General features: G+C 51.0%; 1 protein-coding gene across 2 annotated transcripts in view; it reads left to right on the forward strand.

The window, feature by feature from the left end:
* Window positions 1–18,136, forward strand: part of MMD2 (monocyte to macrophage differentiation associated 2) — a 48,806-nt gene that overhangs the window by 17,809 nt on the left and 12,861 nt on the right. For both annotated transcript variants that reach the window (XM_029221449.1, XM_029221448.1), the window contains 2 exons: window positions 15,258–15,339; window positions 16,911–17,071. In XM_029221449.1, coding sequence (XP_029077282.1) covers window positions 15,258–15,339; window positions 16,911–17,071 — 243 coding nt within the window. The remainder of the gene's footprint in view (window positions 1–15,257; window positions 15,340–16,910; window positions 17,072–18,136) is intronic.

The following is an 18,136-nucleotide window of genomic DNA, read 5'->3' on the forward strand; positions in this document are numbered from 1 at the left end:
TTGGCCACGGGCAGGGCTGGGCTGTGCCAGGCTGTGTGTGGCGCTGTGTCGGCGGGGATGGGACGTTCCACGAGCCCTCGAGCGGCCCCTCCTTTCACGGGGAATAGTACTGGCGTGGAGAGAATGATTTCCCGTGAGAGGATCCGCCATCCCAGAGTGCCCTGTCGTGCCGGCGGGCGGAGGGAACGGCTCATCTGTTGGCAGGTGGTCTCCCTTGTCTCTGGAGTTAGAGCTGCTTTGGGCTCCGTACAGCGAGCCAAGGGCTGAAGGTCCCTTGGGAGTGGTGGGGGTGGGTAGGGGGAGGTATTTGCTGAGTTTCTTAAAGTTCCTCCTGGTGGATTCGGGTTCGGGGCGTGTCTCCTAGAAGGCGTGTTCCGGGTGTGGCCCCTGCGGGATGAGGAAGGTGGTTGTAACCCCATCCTGGCCTCAGGGAGGGGAAAGCTGCAGATCCCCTAAATCCCCCTGGTTTAGGGGGTCGTGGGTGGACGGGGCAGTGGCCTGTCCCTTTCAGAGGCGGTGGAAGCCGGCAGGTGTGAGTGAGCCTTGCAAACTGTGAAGTGCTGTGCACATAAGCCTCCTGGGGTCAGCAGCGGCCTCAGCTGGGACTGGGATCGTTCAGAAGCAATATTGTTTCTTGCCCAGAGCACTTGTGGCTGGTACCTTCGGGGTTTTACTTTTAGCTGCCGAGAATCTGCCTTCGTGTGGGTTTCCCCAGAATCAGACCCGTGGACGAGGATGCAGGGACAAGGGGTGTATCTGGGAGCTGACCCCAAGATACGGCAATAGGGGAGTGCGGAAGCGAGCACAGGGCAGGGCACGCAGCCGCTAAAGGGTTTGTAAGAAGCGGGTTGCACTGTGGGCACTCGGAGCTTAATTAGTTCTGCTTGGGAGACGCAGGGGGACGTGGCTTGGAGTCGTCTCTGCTGAGGGCAGGGGAGCGGGGGCATCCGTCAGCTCCCCCCTGAGTCTCTGGTGGAGGCTGATGTCTCGGAGCGCTAGCTCCCAGGCTCCTGCAGCTGCAGCACAAATCCCCCGGTCAGAGCTCTCGGGCTTGGGGTCTGCATGCCGGGGAGGGGGATGGGCATTCACAGCATTGAGGCAGTGGGTCGACCACCAGGCTTGCATCAGCCCCTGGTTACAAGGACTGTGGAGATGGAGGCCCACCATGGGCTTCTGGTTCGGAAGGTCTGGGTTCCCATGGCATCTCCTCATCTTGTTATCTTCTGGGAGCTTCCGGTGAGGCAGGCAGGATGGGGTGGCCCCTGCTTCAGAGGCATGAACCCTCATTATGCCAGAGGGGAAGAGATTCCCCAGGGAGCCCTGGGGAGGGTGCAGGGCTAGGGGTGTCTGGCCCCAGCTGTGTTGGGTCAGTACTACCAGGCACGCACCCCCAGGGGGCGCCATTCACGTGGAATGCCACGGGTTCTCTGCTCCTGACCTGCCAGAGACCCTGGCCCTTTCCCCCCCTTCCTCGGCTTCCCCTCCTGTCTCCCCACTGGGATTTTGATCTCACCACAATTCTGAGCTGGCCCCAGCCCATGGACTGTTTCTCCCCGACTCTGTTTCCCAAAGATGGAGCCAAGATGCTGTCTGCCGTCCAGGAGGAGCTGTGAATTCATGAATGGACACAAAGAAGTAGCCCGGGACAAAGCTGGAGAAAGGGAGAGGCTCAGAGGGCCCGGGGCCAGCTCTGCCCTGGGCTGCCCTTGCTTCTGTGGGACGGACAGACCCCTGCTTTGTCTCCTGGACAAATCTCTTTAGTCCTCTGTCCTGGGGATTCAGGGCTGCCACTACCAGGCACTGGCCCAGCCCGGAAGGGGCGGCCGCAGCGGTTTTCCTGAGCCTGGGCTCATTTGGGAGAGCGGGCCTGCTTCTCTCTGGGGGCTGTGCACCCCAGCCTGGCCCAGGCCAGAAGGGGAGGGAGAAATTGCAGAAGCTCTGAGCCTGGGCCTGACTGCTCCAGACTGCAAGCCGGGGAGCAGGACGGCAGGGGAGCATCTGGGGTGCGCTCGGCTTGGAGGGAGGCCCAGGTGGTGGGGACAGGGCAGGTGGTCAGCAAGCTTAGGCCCTGCCCGGGGCTGCCCATAGAGGCCCCAGGGGGTGATGTAGGAAGCACACCTTTTACAGACCCCTCCCAGACCTGGCTGGTAGGGGCCTGGGGCCACTGCATCTTTTAACCTTTTATCGGAGTGTAATTACAGGAAAGTGTGTGCCTTTCCATTACAGCTGGAAAACTGAACACGCCCCTGGCACCAGCACCCACAGTAAATCACTCAGTGTCGCAAGTTGCCAGGAACCCCGTCACACCCCCTGGTCACTGCCTCCCCGCTTCCAAGGGTAGCCGCTGTCCTGGCTCTTATCCTCAAAGACTCCTGGTGCCGGTTCTTGAAGTTTATATAAATGGAGTCAGAGAGCCTGTCCTGTTTGGCACCATGACTGCGATGCACCCTTGTCTCTGAGTGCAGGGCGTTCGCTGCTTCTCTCTGCAGTCTGGTTCCATGTGGGACCCTCTGCAGTGTGTTTCCATCCTGCCCTGGACGGGCAGTTGGGTGGTTACCGGAACTCCCTTCGGGAACAGCCTCTTCCCTCTCGCAACTCGAATGCTGTAGGTTGGCAAACGTTTGGTCTTGAATATTGATTTCAGACATAGACCTGCATGTTTAAAACATTTTGTTTTATTAGATTTTAACAAAATTATTGAAGTAGTAAATGAACATTGTAGCCAATCAAGCAGCATAGAAATAGAAAGAAAAGAAATAATATTTCCCCCCTTCTCCCCAGGCTCCCCAGTGGGGTTTCCATTCATTCCTCCTGCTTTTCTAAAGCAGCAAACTGGCCCTGCCCCTGGAATCGTGTGACCTTGAGTGGCCAAGGTCCTGGCTGGATTAACCCATGTCTCTGGAGTCTGTCTATTCCAAAAATTCTGAAGGTTTGAAAAGACTGGAACTGTTCCCAACTTGTTACCTCGAGTCTAAACAACTTAGTAAATGCTCGGAGATGATTGATTATAAGGTTGTTTGCCGGGCATCACCTGTTGTGTGCAGGCTCTGCATTGGGTCCAGGAAGATGAAGCGGAATCAGGGCCAGTCCCCTGGTTTTCAGTGTCGGGGCCGAGGCAGACCCAGAGCACCCAAATATGTATAATTGTGCTACAGTAGGGGTTGCACAGGCAGCTGTGGGAGTCCAAAGGGGAGAGCCACTCTCTCTGCCTAGGAATGCTCCAGGAAGAGAAAAGAGGGAAGGAGATTCCAAACAGGCAACTTAAGCAGTGGCGTTGAGGTGAGAGAAAGCAGTTTACAACCCAGTCTGGATGGGGTGTGAAGGTAGGGATCAAGGAAGAATTTTCAGGGGAAGGGCCTTTTGACCTGGACTCTGAAGGCTGAATAGGAGTTTACCACGTGGAGAAGAGGGAAAGGGGCTTTTAAGTAGAAGGAACAATGTGTAGAAGGCCCAGAGGCATGATGACTGTGGGCCACAGGGAGAGCTTTCCTGGGGTGAGGAGAAACTGAGGGAGTGAGTCAGGGATAGGAAACAAAGGAAGCAGATCCCCCTGGAACACAGGGTCTTTTAGCCCATGCAGAAGCTGCCTGGCATTTCTGTTCTTGGCCTTGGCACAGGCGTTTATGCTCTGGGTCTGCCAGGGCTTTGCCTTGGTCATTGGGATCTGGAAGGCTTGGTGTGGACTGTCCAGCATGGGAGGGATTGACAAAGCCAGGGTTCAGGGGGACTGGGGTCACGGATAACTTGTGGCCAGGGCTGCTCTGACCACTGGCCAATGAGGTGTGGGTTTCAGGAGCTGGGAAAGGGCTCTGTCCCTTCTCTTCCTTCGCCTCCAGCTCCACAGCCAGTCCCCAATCTTGGAGAGGATGGTCAGATACTTTACACTGTAACGTGAAAGACTGATGGCAGAACCTTTCCTATCAGAACCATGGACAGGGCTGAAAGGGGAGGTGAGTGGACGGTCTCAACAAGGAGTCAGAAGGTCTGGGTTGCCATCTTAGCTGCACCACTTCTAACTTGTGGCTTCACTTCTCTGAATCCCTGTATAAAATGACAAGCATCATCTCGGCTCTGCTCAGTTTACAGCGTCCTTGTGAGGCTCCGAGAGGAGGAGGGAGTCAAAGCATTTGGGTAACTCTTACACCAGGGATGGCTGCCTCTCGCCTGCCTGGTACCCGTGGCAGACATTGCTAATTCATCATCTAGATTCGTTCGCAGAATCCTTTTAGCACAGCACTCCAGGCAGCCTCTTATCAGTGGACCAGAATTGCCATGTGAGTTGAAGCCCGTTTGCTGCCCTTGCTGAGCCCGGTGTTCATTTTGTGGTCCTGGGGTCCAGGAACATTCCCGTTGTGTAGCACCTGGCACCATCTGGGGAGGCCCATCATCCCCTCCCTGCTGGGCTCTTCCCCACAGCCCACTGCTTCTCAGGCTTGCCTGTTCACTGGAATCACGTGGGAAATTTAAAAAATACCAATTCCTGGACACCACTCCCCACACCGTGATTCTGTTTTAATTGTCAGGGATGTGGCCTGGGCATTGGGATTTTTCAGATCTCCCTGGTGATTCTTTTAAATTTTATAAATTTATTTATTTATTCATTTTTGGCTGCATTGGGTCTTCGTTGCTGCATGCGGGTTTTCTCTAGTTGCAGTGCGCGGGGGCTACTCTTCGCTGCAGTGCACGGGCTTCTCATTGTGGTGGCTCCTCTTGTCGTGGAGCACGGGCGCTAGGTGCACTGGCTTCAGTAGTTGTGGCTCGTGGGCTCTAGAGCTCAGGCTCCTTAGCTGTGGCGCATGGGCTTAGTTTCTCCGCGGCATGTGAGATCTTCCCCAACCAGGGCTCGAACCCGTGTCCCCCGCATTGGCAGGCGGATTGTTAACCACTGCGCCACCAGGGAAGTCCCTCCCCGGTGATTATGTGCAGTAACGTTTGCTCTGGCCCCTTTCTCCACCCTGCTAGGTGCTGATGTCGCTGTTGTCCTGGGCAGTGCAGGATTCTGGGGCGGGCGTAACGATGGCACAACCTGAGACTCAGCTCGTGTCACTTTTTGCTGACATGTTAACAGAGGGTCTTCGTGTGCACATAGCTTTGCCTGTGGCCTGAATTTTTCTTTTTCTTTTTTTGTAAACTCTTTGAACCGTTTTTAAGTGTACAAAGCAGTGGGATTAAGCACATTCACATTGTTGTGTGACCATCACCACTATCATCTCCAGAACTTTTTCTTTTTCCCAAACTAAAGCTCTGTCCCCATCAAACACTAACACCCCTCCCCCTCCCCCAGCCCCTGGCAGCTGCCCTGCTACTTCCTGTCTCTATGAATCTGACTCCTCCAAGGACCTCGTACAAGTGGAATCCTACAGTGTTTGTCTTTCTGTGACTGGCTTATTTCACTCAGCATCATGTCCTCAAGGTTCATCCATGTCATAGTATGTGTCAGAACTGCATTTCTTTTTAAGGCTGAGTCATATTCCATTGTGTGGACGAACCACATTGTGTTTATCTGCTCAGCTGTCAACGGACACTTGGGTGACTTCCACCTTTTGGCTGCTGCTCTGAAAATGGGTGTGCAAGTATCTCTTCAAATCTCTGCTTTCAGTTCTTCTTCTTTTTTTTTTTTTTTGTGGTACGTGGGCCTCTCACTGCTGTGGCCTCTCCCGTTGCGGAGCACAGGCTCCGGACGCGCAGGCTCAGCGGCCATGGCTCACGGGCCCAGCCTCTCCGCAGCACGTGGGATCCTCCCGGACCGGGGCACGATCCTGCGTCCCCTGCATCGGCAGGTGGACTCTCAACCACTGCGCCACCAGGGAAGCCCTGTTTGTTTCTTTTTAAATAATAGCCACCCTAATGGGTGTGAAGTGATGAGGCCTGATTTTTAAAGCAAAGCTTCTTCTTTCCTTACTTAGACACGTCATAGCATCTTTTCCAGAGGTGATGGAGGAGGCAGAGAATGATCAACATGTACAAGTGCCTACTGTGCGTGGGGCACTTGGCACATCATGTCTTCTTCTTTGCGAGGCAGGTGTTATTACCTCCCTGGAGCCCAGGTCTCAAGCTTGGACAATCCTGGGCTGAAATCCTGGCTCCATCCTTTCCTAGCTGTCATGTGTTAGGCAGGTGATTTGGTTTTTCAGGACCTCAGTTTTTTCAGCTGTCAAATGGGTTCAATAATAAGATGGAGGATTTATAGTAACAGAATCATCAATTTCGGTCATGTATCAACATGTGCTGAGCGCTGTGCACAGATTAACCCATTTCATCCTTTTAGAATCCCCCTGGGTGGAGGCTGATAACATCCCCATTGCTCAGATAAGAAAACTGAGGCTCGAAAAGCTTGAGTAACTTGTCCCTGGACACGCGGCTGGTAAGGAGTGGAGCTGGGATTGAAGGAGTGTAGACTGGGAGGGTCTTGAAGTTCGTGCCAGAAAAAGCCGAGAAGGGACTTTTAAAGGTGATTCTGGTGTGGACTCAGCCAAAGAGGAGAGTGGTAGAGAAAGCTTTCACCTTCTTGGAGAATTCGTAACAATCGGTAACAGAATGTTAGCAGAAATATGGACCCTAAAGGCCAGTGTGGTGTGATCTCACGTGGAAGTGAGGAGCATGTTACTGGACAATGGAGAGAATATCCTTGGTATAGAGCAGCCGAGAACTTGCCCGAGTTGTGTTCATGTTCCGGGGAAGGTAAGACTTGCACGTGGTGGGATTGGATGATGCGCTGAGAAGGTTGCCTAAGCCCGGTGTTGATGCAGCGGCTTGGTCCTCCCGGCTGCTTATAGTGAGATGCGGGAGGAGAGAAATGAATCGAAGAAGGAATTATTAAGCAAAAAGGAACCGGAATGTAAAGATTTGGAGAATTCTCAGCCTATCTATAGTGTAAAAACGAGCACGTGTTCAGAAGGGAGCATCACGGGTGAGGCCCACAGACCATTCATAAGGAGATTAGCGCTGATGTGGACCATGGGCCGAGTCAGCCTCCCTCTGAAGCCGGGACCAAAGGGATGGAGGAGGGCTGCACACATGTGCTGTTTCCCTGGAAAAGGGAAGGATGATGACGAATGCAGTTTCTAGATCTCAGGGCGGGGCTGGCTGCTCCTGGTTCAAAGGGTGGGGCCCTGCCCAGTGTCTCAGAGGTGGGGTGACCTGCCGAGCTGTGGAGGTTATGCTGTCACCCCAGGGGGCCTGGAGGGCAGGGCATCGGATCAAAGAGGACTATTCTTGAGCCTTAAGATCTCAAGGAGCTTGCCTTGCTACGTTTTGGACTTCATTGGGACCCATCACCCCTTCTGTCTTTTTGGTATATTTTCTTTTTTTTTTTTTTTGGAATGGGAATGTCTGTATGTTTGTCCTGTGCCTGTCCCACCATTGTATTTTGGAAGCACATAATTTATTTGGTTTCCCAGGCTCACAGCTGGAGAGGAATTTTGCCTCAGAATAAATTGTACCTTGAGTCTCACGCATGTCTGATTTAGATGATGTTTAGATGGGACTTTGAATTTTGGACTTTAGAGGTAATACTGGGTTGAGCTGAGACTTTGGGGCTTGTTGGGATGGAATGAATGCATTTTACATTCAAGAAGTACATAAGTTTGAGGGACCAGTGGTGGCGTGCTATGGACAGAATGTTTGTGTTTCCCTAAAATCCGTATGTTGAAGTCCCAACCCCCAATGTGGTGGTATTTGGAAGTGGGGCCTTTGGGAAGTAATTAGGGTTAGATCAGGTCATGAGGGTGGGACCCTCATGATGGGATTATTGCCCTTACAGGAAGAGGAAGAGACATCAGAGCTATCTTTCCACTTTGTGAGGACACAGCAACAAGGCTGCCGTCTGCACCAGACACTGAATCTGCTGGCACCTTGATCTTGGACTTCTGAGCCTCCAGAACTCTTAGAAATAAATGTATCTTATTTAAGCCACCCAATCTATGGCATTTTGTTATAGCACCCCAAATGACTGACACCTCCACTCATCTCGCCAATCTTCCATCCTCCACCCATCCTTCCATCCACCGCAACGTCCCCCACCCCGATCCATCCATCCATCCATCCATCCATCCATCCTTCCTTCCTTGCTTCCTTCTATCCATCCATCCAGACATCCAGACATCTATCCAACTATCCACTTATTTGTCTAGAAAGCTATTTGCCTGCCTTCTCTCTACTTACCTACCCCACCTACCCATCCATCTAGTGGCACCATCAATAAATTGGAAGCATATTGGAAAGTATGGCTGTTGTCCTGTGGCCAATGGGAGAGCCGATGAAAAAGCTTAATTGATCATGAAAAGTAGAAAATAAAGTCATATTATTTTCTGCTTTTCATGATCCGTTAAGAAAGTTCAAATTGTGGGATCTGTAAAACCGAGGTACATCAATGATGTCTTCAGGGAGTTATGGGCATAAGTTTGAAGTTCCCCTGCTGCCAGAAAGCTCGACAGTCCTACTGTACTTGGGTGATGGTAGGAAGACAGCCTACCTCCAGATGTTTTCCTCCGGCGACTTCCTTTATTCTGGGCATCCGTGTGCCAAGTTAAAGGTCAGCGTTCCCAGGGAAGGAGGGGAGAATGGGTGCTGGGAGATGACTGTCCCCCTGCCCCTTCTGGAAAGCTGGAACCTTGGGATATAGGAACTGGTGTTGCTTTGTGACCCCCTGCCCCTTCTGCAGCTCCCACTCCAGCCTCGTGGGTTCCCTCCCAGGCTCGAAACACGCCTCCTCCTTCCAGCCACCAAGCTTTTCCTGATGCCCTTCCGGCTTCCAGAAGTTTCCTCTGCGGTCTTCAGTGCCTCTGACCATCATGTCTCTGGGACGCCCCGCACCCCTTCCTTCTTGCCTTTTCTGGCGACAGTCATGTGCGATTAAACCTTTATATTGTAAAAGCATTAGCATAATGACAGGAAAAGAATTCCACCCCCAACATTTTATTTTGAAAAATTTCAAACTAACATAGAAAGGCTGCGAGAAAAGTTCAGTGAACATCTAGGTGCCAGTCATTCACTGAGTCACCAGATGTTAACATTTTGCAGTGTTGGCTTTGCTGCTTTCTCTTCTTTTTGAACCTTTTGAAGATAAGTTGCAGACATCTGGACACTTCATCCTTAAACACGGCAGTGGGTATTTCCTAAAGCAAAGACGTTCTCCCGTGTAACCGCAGTATGCTTACTTCTCCCAGAAATTCAGCCCTTGATACGGTACTGTGATCTGATAGGCAGTCCACCTTTATCTCCCGTCAACTCCCTTAAAAGAATTTTTAAGAAGAAGAAGTATGTCATCAAAAATGAATTCTACTAAAAAAAAAAAAAGAATCCTACTGCCTCACCACAAATCTGTATTTCATTTATGTGTGTTTTCTTCCATCCACAACATAGTTTGACCTTATTATAATCATAACGAATTACAGATTCTCTCTTTCTCACTTCGTATTATATGGCAAACATTTCCCATGTCATTATACAGTTTTTCTTCTTTTTTCTTTCAGTTTTCTTTTTTTCCCATTTTTCTTCATGATACAGTTTTAAAGACTTATTTTCAGTTATGCAAGGAAAATTTGAATATAATCTCATAAAAAGTCAAACAATACAGGTCAAATTATCTTCTACCTCATCCTGGAAATTAAAATATGAGGGAAGTCCTCTGTGACCAGCACCCCCAAATCCACCCATCTCTCCTTTATCTTTCAGGCCTCTTTTTCTGCATTTATCTCTCACCTGTTAAACATTCAGGTTAATTCCTGTTACTAGTTTCTGTCCAGGTCTGTGTAACTTTTAGTCACAGGCCAGTTTAGCATCTTGGGTTTTTAATGAACCTACCTCAGCGCTTCTCAGCCTGGGAATTTTATTTATTTTTAAATATTTATTTATTTGGCCGCTCCGGGTCGTAGTTTCGGCACACGGGATCTCTGTTGTGGCATGCGGACTCTCAGCTGCGGCATGCGGGATCTGGTTCCCTGACCAGGGATGGAACCTGGGCCCCCTGCATTGGGAGCTCGGAGCCTTAGCCACTGGACCACCAGGGAAGTCCCACCCTGGGAGCTTTAGAAATATCCATGCCTGGGTTCCAGCCCCAGAGATTGCAGCCTCTCTGGTCTGGGGTATAGCCTGGGCATTGGCATATTTAAAAGCTTCCCAGGTGATTCGTTTTCTTAGCTTTTAAAAACATCGAGGTAAAATTGACACGACATAAAATGAACCGTTTAAAAGTGAACAATTCAGTGGCATGCAGTACATTCGCAGTGCTGTACAACCAACATCTCCATCACCCCAAAAGGAACCCCTGTACCCATTAAACAGTTTCTCCCCCTGCCCCCAGCCCTTGGTAACCACTGACCTGCTGTCTGTCTCTATGGATTTGCCTGGCTGGATATTTCATATAAATGGGGCCACGCAATGTGGAACCTTCTGTGTCTGGCTTCTTCCACTGAGCATCGTGTGTTTGAGGTTTACCCTCATTGTAGCAGGTATGATGGCTGAATAATATCCTGTTGTGTGGCTGGACTGCGTTTTGTTTATCCACCCATCCATTTCCCGGATGATTCTTAATGTGTGGCCAAGACTGAGAAACGCTGGTCTGACCTCTTCTCTTCAGATTGGAATAATAGTAACTACTTTGCGAGGATGTTGTGGGCTTTAATGGGGCGCTCTTTGTGAAGTGCCAGGATGGGTCCAGTAAGGAAACGGTGCCTGGCTCCGTAGGGGAGCTCCCCAGGGAGAGGGGGAAAGAACACTTATTCTCCCAGCACTGCTGTATGTCAGACATCCCCGTATGGGCTCTTGAACCGTCTCATTTCATGGTACCTGCAGGCTAGGTACTATTATCTCCTTTAACACACAAGGAAGTTGCAGCCCAGAGACGTTAAGACATTTCCCCTATGTCACACAGCAGCTAAGTGATCATACAGGGACTTTCCACCCAGCTGTGCCTGGCTCCGAAGCCCTGCCCTCTCCAGTTCAGGGTGGAAGGCAACCTTCTGTCCTTGTCTCCCTGCCAGCTCAGTTTGGGAGCCCTCCATGTGGAGTTGCCCTCCCCACCCCCATCAAATGCAGTGGCCACGTGGTTATCTAAGTGGCAAGGGTTGGCCACAGAATGGGGATTCTGTTCTCCAGAAGGCAGGCCAAAGGCCCATTTCCCTCTTTTCGTTGAACCAGCGGCAGCTTGCTAGAAATGTCGACTCTTTGAAATTTCCCACAATCTTGAAGGCTGCCTAGCTGACTGCCAGCGCTGTTCCAGACAGTCTAAACGTTATCTCTGAATTTCAGCTGTTCAAAATGACTCCCTTGTCCCTCTGCTGGGCAATGGATAAACAAGTCATTACACATCCTTACGATGGAATAGTTCTCAATGATAAAAAGGAAGGAACCATTGACCCAGGCAACAGCGTGGATGAATCTCACCTGCCTTAAGCTGAGTGAGAAAAGCCAAACTCAAAAGGCTGTGCTGGGGCGGGGGGGGGGGGGGGGGGGGGGGAAGCCTGGAAGGGTTGAGATGACAGCCAAGAATAGTAATGTTAGGCGGGTTCATCATTTTCTTCTCACAGAAAACAAGAGCTAATTACTAAGTCCCTGTTCGGCATTCAAAGCACAGTTTCTTTTCACCTAAGAATACACTTGATTTTATGCAATCAATTCTCTTTAGACATTAAAAAAAAAGGTCTGTAGAGCTTCTATATGATCCCGTTTATATGATGTTCTGGAAAAGGGCAAAGCTATGGGGACAGAGAACAGAGCAGTGGTTACTGGGCTGCGGGGAGGGTTAGGGCACCAGGGGGCAGGAGGGCAAATGGGGGGGGCGGTGATGGACCTTTTATTTATCTTGATTATGGTGGCAATTATACAACTCTCTCCATTTGTCAAAACTCATAAAAATGTGTAGCAAAAGGGGAAATTTTACTGAATATAAATTAAAAGGAAAATTAAAAACGTAAACAGTGAATTAATTGTCCTCTTCAAACGCCTGCCTAGAGGTTTAGGAAGAAAGAAATTAGGCTACAAGGAGTGAAAGAAAAAGTTCTCCTTTCTTGAGGGCTGTGGGAACTCTGTTTCTTGGGCGTTTGCCCCTGGCCCTGGGGCCCTGGCCCCCGACCCCTGTCTCTCTCTCTCTCTCTCTAATAGCTGCAGGGCTGGGTGACAGACAAGGAAAGTTTTGTGGAACCCAGAAATAAATAAATAACTGCCCATCCAGGTCGCCACGGCAACCATGACATCACCCTCAGATCCGAGGGGCTGGCACCGCGGGTGGCTTGTTGCTGTTTGTTAAAGGAGCAGGGGAGAGGGCAGCCCAGTAACAGGTGGAGGAGACTTGGTTTCCCGCTGGGAAGAAAGGCGTCCATTGCACCCCCTTCACGGTTGGCCTCAGACCCCCACCCCCCCAGCCCTAGTGGAGGGAGCGTAAATTAGCACCGCCTCTTTGGGGGGCTTTTGGGCAGAATCTATCAAAGCTAACACTGTGTGTACCTGTGTCAGTGTCTCCGGGGTTGTGGTAACAAACGAACACACACTTAGCGGCTTAAAATAACGGAAATCTGGTCTCTCTCCATTCTGGAGGCCGGAAGTCCGAAGTCAAGATGTCTGCGGGGTTGGTTCCTTCTGGAGACTTGAGGGAGAGTCTGCTCCAGGCCTCCCTCCCAGCTCCTGGTGGCTGCCAGCATCCGTGGCGTGAAGCTGCATCACTCCAGTCTCTGCCTTTTGTTTTCATTCTGTGTCTCTCCTCTTCTTATAAGGACACCTGTCATATTGGATTAGGGGCTAACCCCCCCCCCCTCCAGTATGACCTCATCTTAACTAATTACATCTGCAACAACTCTTTTCAAATAGGTCCCACATTCTCAGGTCCTCGGGGTTAGGACTTCAGCATAGGAATTTTGGGAGGACACAATTCAACCCATAACCCTATTTTTGTTGTTACTGTATTTGCTTTATTGGCATAGATCCAGCATACAGAAGGTACTCAAGAAATGCTACATGGACAGCCCCTAGCACGGACACAGCATACAGTGGGCACTTAATAAATGCTCTGTGCACTGTACTGCATTGTGCCCTTTGTTCTGAACCATACACCCATTTCTCATTTGTGTGGGTCTTTATAGTAATAATTGGGTTCCTGGGGTGTGGGGGAACTTTTTTTTGTGTTTTAGTGGAGTTTAACCCCACCTGGTGGATGATTCTTGGCAAAGTCCAAGGTGAACTGTCCACTTACCTGATTCTGAGCCAGCGTGGTCCTGCCTGCTGCCCGAGAGCCAGGTGTTTGCAGATCTCATCTCCCCCACCGCCAGCCTGACCTGAAGACCCCTGCAGAGAGTTTGGTCAGCCAGGTGTGGCCATGTCCCATCCCACCTGGGTGATGTCACTTCCTAACTCTGCCCTGGAGCTTCCCCTCCGTAAACCCGGCATGGTGGTGGCTCTGTGGCTCCATGGTAGCCTGCAGGTACCAGGAGCTCCCGTGAGGATCAGGTGAGAGAATGGGGCGGAGGCAGTGGATGGGGCTTGGAAGATTCCAAGACACCAGAGCATCAGGAATGCTTATTGTTGGGACTTCCCTGGTGGTCCAGTGGTTAGGACTCCATGCTTCCACTGCAAGGGGCATGGGTTCGATCCCTGGTCCAGGAACAAAGATCCCTCAGGCTGCACGGTGCAACCAAAAAAGAAAAAAGAAGAAAAAAAGGAATGTTCATTGTCAAGATAGAGTCACCTGTCCATTCCACGTGTGGATCTACGCCCAGCGGGAATGAATGCATATGTTCACTACAGTGAATGCTCGTAGCAGAGTTACCATAACATCTCCAAGCTGGAACGTCCGCCTCCAGTAGATGGGATAAATAACTTGTGGTTCACTCACTGGGTGGAATACTCTACTGCAACGAAAACAGCCAATTACTGAGGCTGGCAAAAGTCATGCTGAGCCCAAGGAGCTGGACCCAGAGGGTGTGTGCTGTGTGATCCCACTGATGGGAAGTTCAAGAATAGGCAAAACTAGTCTATGGTGGCAGTGTCAGAGGGGGGTGTCCTTGGGGGGCAGTACCCCTGGGAAGGGGTATAAAGGTGAAATGGAGCAGGACGCTATGGTCCTTGCCGCCCCCCCGCCATGTCCTCAGCCTGCCTTTTGTCTGTGGAAAAAATTTAGCCAAAGAATAAGTTTAATCAGAGAAGTGAGAAAATGCAGTAACAGAGGAACACAGTCAAAGGAGACCAAATAATAATAGTTCAGTCATTAAGCAAAGTCAAGGACCTTTAGTTCCTCCTCAAGGGCTAGAGATAATATTCTGAGCCATATCCTGTGAGCTGTCTTATAGGTACTGAAACCCCACCAGGCGGAAGACATTAACTACGTGATGACCAGGCTGTAGCCATGACATAAGCTGCCACAATTCCAAGAATTGGCCCAAAGAAATGGAAACAAACTGACCCTGGAACCGAAGATTAACTGTACCTAAAACAATCGAGATGACGCTGGTCGGACCACTGATGACCAGTTTCAAGACGACTGTCAGAGCTGACTGTGCTGTTCCTGCATGTAGCCCCCTCCCTCTGTCTGTAAAAGCTCTTTCCCCTGATTGTCGGCGGGGGGTGGAGTCGGCCTTTGGACAGGCGTCCACCCTCCTCGCCGATTGCCGGCCTCCAAAATAAAGCAACCTTTCCTTTCCTACCAACACTTGTCTCTCGAGAACTGGCTTTTGAGCGGCGAGCGGCCGGACCTGGGTTCAGTAACAAAGGCGCTTTCTAGGGTGTGCAGAAGAGGCTCTGGTGGTCACGTGGGCATGTGCCTACGTCGAAGTCCATCCAGCCGTACCTTGGGGAGCTCTATTGTGTGTCTGTTATGCTTACAGAAAATTACAAGTAAGAAATGAAGAGGATGCTGCAACCCGATATTTATTTATTTATTTTGGCTGTGGCGCGCAGCTTGCGGGATCTTAGCTCCCGGACCAGGGATCGAACCCAGACCACAGCAGTGAAAGCACCGAGTCTTAACCGCTGGGCCGCCAGGGAAGTCCCTGCAACCCGATATTCAGCAAACACCACTTTGGGGATTAAGCACAAAATGTTGGATAGTGCAAAAAAAGTGTAATGGAAAGAGAGAGGGAGGGAGGAAGGGAGGGAGAGAGGGGAGCGTGAGGGGGGGGGGGAGAGGAGGAGGGAAAGGGGACGGGAGGGGAGGGGGACCCTCTTCCCACCAGCAGGGGCCGAGGTCCTAAGGCCTCCTGGGAATTCTGTGACCCGGGCCGCTCCCGGCTTCCCAGCCAAGCTTCCAGGAATTGTGTGTCTCCCTCCAGGTTCATGAACCACCGAGTCCCTGCCCACAGGAGGTACCAGCCCACGGAGTATGAGCATGCCGCCAACTGCGCCACCCATGCTGTGAGTCTTGGGGGGATGAGAGCTGGAGAGGGGGGCTGCGGACGCAGCCTCTTTGCCCTTGGAGAGATTGTGTTTCCGTTCCATGGCAATGTCCCTGTTCTCAAGTCTTCCATGGCCTGTTCTCAAGTCTTCCATGGCCCTTGGAAGAGCGTGTGGGATCTCGAGGGAAGGTCATTTGGGGAAATTGGAGGCGCTGAGCGTGCCTCTCTTTTACTTTAAGAACCTTCAGTGGCTCCCTAGTACCTTGTACAGCATCCAGGCTCGGTAGCAAGCTCCCAGATAGGTCTTAGCCTTTGTGTTATGTTGGCCCACCTTCCACTGCCACGATCTTGTCCCCAGGCTCCAGCGCCCTGAGCCACCTGCTGTTTCTGAAATAGAAGGCATGACCCCGTGCCTTTGCACATGCTGTTCCCTCTGCCTGGAATACTTGCCGTCTCCCCCCACCCCAGCCTTGTGTAAGAAATCCTTCTCTGGGCAGTGGTCCTTAACCCTTTGGTGCGTGGGCCCCTTTGAGGATTTAATGAAGCTCTAGACCTACTCTGTCCAGCTTGGTAGCCACTGGCCTCATACAACTGAAATGCAGCTTGTCTGAATTGACATGTGCTGTGAGTATAAAATACACACCAGCTTTTAAAGACTTAGCATGGAAAGAAAAGAATGTAAGGTATCTTCTTAGTACTTTTCATATTAATTACACATTGAAATGAAATTTTGGATATATTGGACTAAGCAAAATATTAAAATTAATTTCACCTATAAATAATTTCCTTTTCAAAATGTGGTGACTACAAAATCTAAAATTACCTGGGCCACCCACGTTATAGTTCTGTTGGCTGGGGCTGCTGTAGAATCTCTCTCCAGAAAAAGTGCTCCTAACACACGAAATTGGGCAAACCCTTGCAGGGACCCTGTACCCCCAGTGCTTCGGCGAGTTCTGAGACTTCTCAGAGGGAACGATGGATAAACCAGGCTTCGAAGAGTAGACATGATAGGGAGGGATGCCTTCTTCACAGAGAACCACAGGTGCAACAGCACAGAGGCATGAAGCAGTGTGCCCTGACCGGGAGGCTGGGGTATCAGTGGACCCAGGGGGTGGGGGGCAGTGGCCAGAGATGCTTCTTGAAGAGAGGAGATCTTGGCTTCCTGTTTTACCACGATATTCTGTAGAGTTATGCTGTCCAGTATGGTAGCCTCTGGTCTCGTGTAGCTGTTGGAATTGAAATTGAAACCAATTAAAATGAAAACTTCAAGTCCTCAGTGGTACGAGTCACATTTCAAGTGCTCAGTAGCTGCGTGTGCCTAGTGGCTCCCATACTGGACAGTGCAAATCTAGAATGTTTCCACCATTGTAGGAAGTTCTGTTGGGCAGTCCAGAGTCTATGATGGAGGCTTCCCTCCATCATAGAATTTCTGTTGGACAGTGAAGGTCTGGAACCTTCCCACCATCATGGGAAGTCCTGTTGGACAGTGCAGGTCTGGAGAAAAGGCTCGGGTTGCTCAGGGGCTCTGTATTTGCCTGGACCCCACTCCAAAGGCTGGCCCTGCAGCACCTCTCTCCATCCTGCTTCCAGCTCTGGATCATTCCCAGCATCCTTGGCAGCTCCAACCTCTACTTCCTGTCGGACGATGACTGGGAGACCATCTCTGCCTGGATCTACGGCCTCGGCCTCTGTGGGCTCTTCGTGGTGTCCACCGTGTTCCACACGATCTCCTGGAAGAAGAGCCACCTCAGGTGCCTGCTGCCTAGCCCATGGGAGGGGGCGAGTTCCTGGAGGGGTGACCAGGGCTGGGACCCACGGTGGGCTGAGGGGTGAGGCAGGATGCCTCGGGCCACGCTTGGCTGAGCCAGGAGGGGCCCTGGATGGAAGGCCTTGTGCCGTCTTTGCCTCGGGCCGGCGGGGTTGACTCCCACGTGGGCGGACCACCTCACCCTCATTTGCCTCGTTTGCTCACTTCTGCGAGTCCGGAAGAAGAAGCCCCTCGCTCCCAGGGTCATTGTGAGGGACCTGCATAATCGTCATGATAATCGCCCCCTTCTGGGCGCCCCCTAGGTTCCAGGCATTCTGCAGATGTCCCTCTGCATCTTTCCAATAATTCTGCAATGTAGGCATTAGAATCCTGGATTTTAATTTTGATTTGTTTTTAATTTTTTAAAAATTGTGATAAATACACAGGACATAAAATTTACCATCCTAACCATTTTAAGTGTACAGTTCAGTAGTGTTAACTGCACCCACATTGCTGTGCAGCCATCACCAGCGTCATCTCCAGAACTTTTTCATCTTCGAACATTGAAACTCTGTCGCCATTAAACGCTAACTCCCCATCCCCCTTCCCCCGCCCCTGGCACCCACCCTTCTACTTTCTGCCTCTATGAATTTGACTGCTCTGTGTACCCCATGTAAGTGGAATCGTATAATATTTATCCTTTCGTGAGCCCAGTGTCCTCAGGGTTCTTCCGTGTTGTAGCAGGTGTCAGAATCACCTTCCTTTTCGAGGCTGAATCATATTCCACTGTATGGATGGACCACACATTGTTTATCGCTTCATCTGTTGGTGGACCCTTGAGACGCTTCTGCCTTTTGTGACTGGCTTCTTTCACTGACCGTGATGTCCTGGGCTCACCACGTTGCAGCTTGTAGAATCCCTGTCTTGTGGATGACGACACTGAATCTGGAACGTGACTTGCACAAGGTCACCTAGTTGTGTCCAAGCCAGTGTTGATTCTGGGTTTCCAGGGCCCCCATAAAGTGAGGGGACGCTCTGGTCCATTGTAGCAGCTGCAGTGACCACTGGT

This window comes from Monodon monoceros, unplaced genomic scaffold (assembly GCF_005190385.1).
Source record: "Monodon monoceros isolate NGI ecotype Baffin Bay Population unplaced genomic scaffold, NGI_Narwhal_1 Super_Scaffold_13, whole genome shotgun sequence".
NCBI classification, from domain to species: domain Eukaryota; kingdom Metazoa; phylum Chordata; class Mammalia; order Artiodactyla; family Monodontidae; genus Monodon; species Monodon monoceros.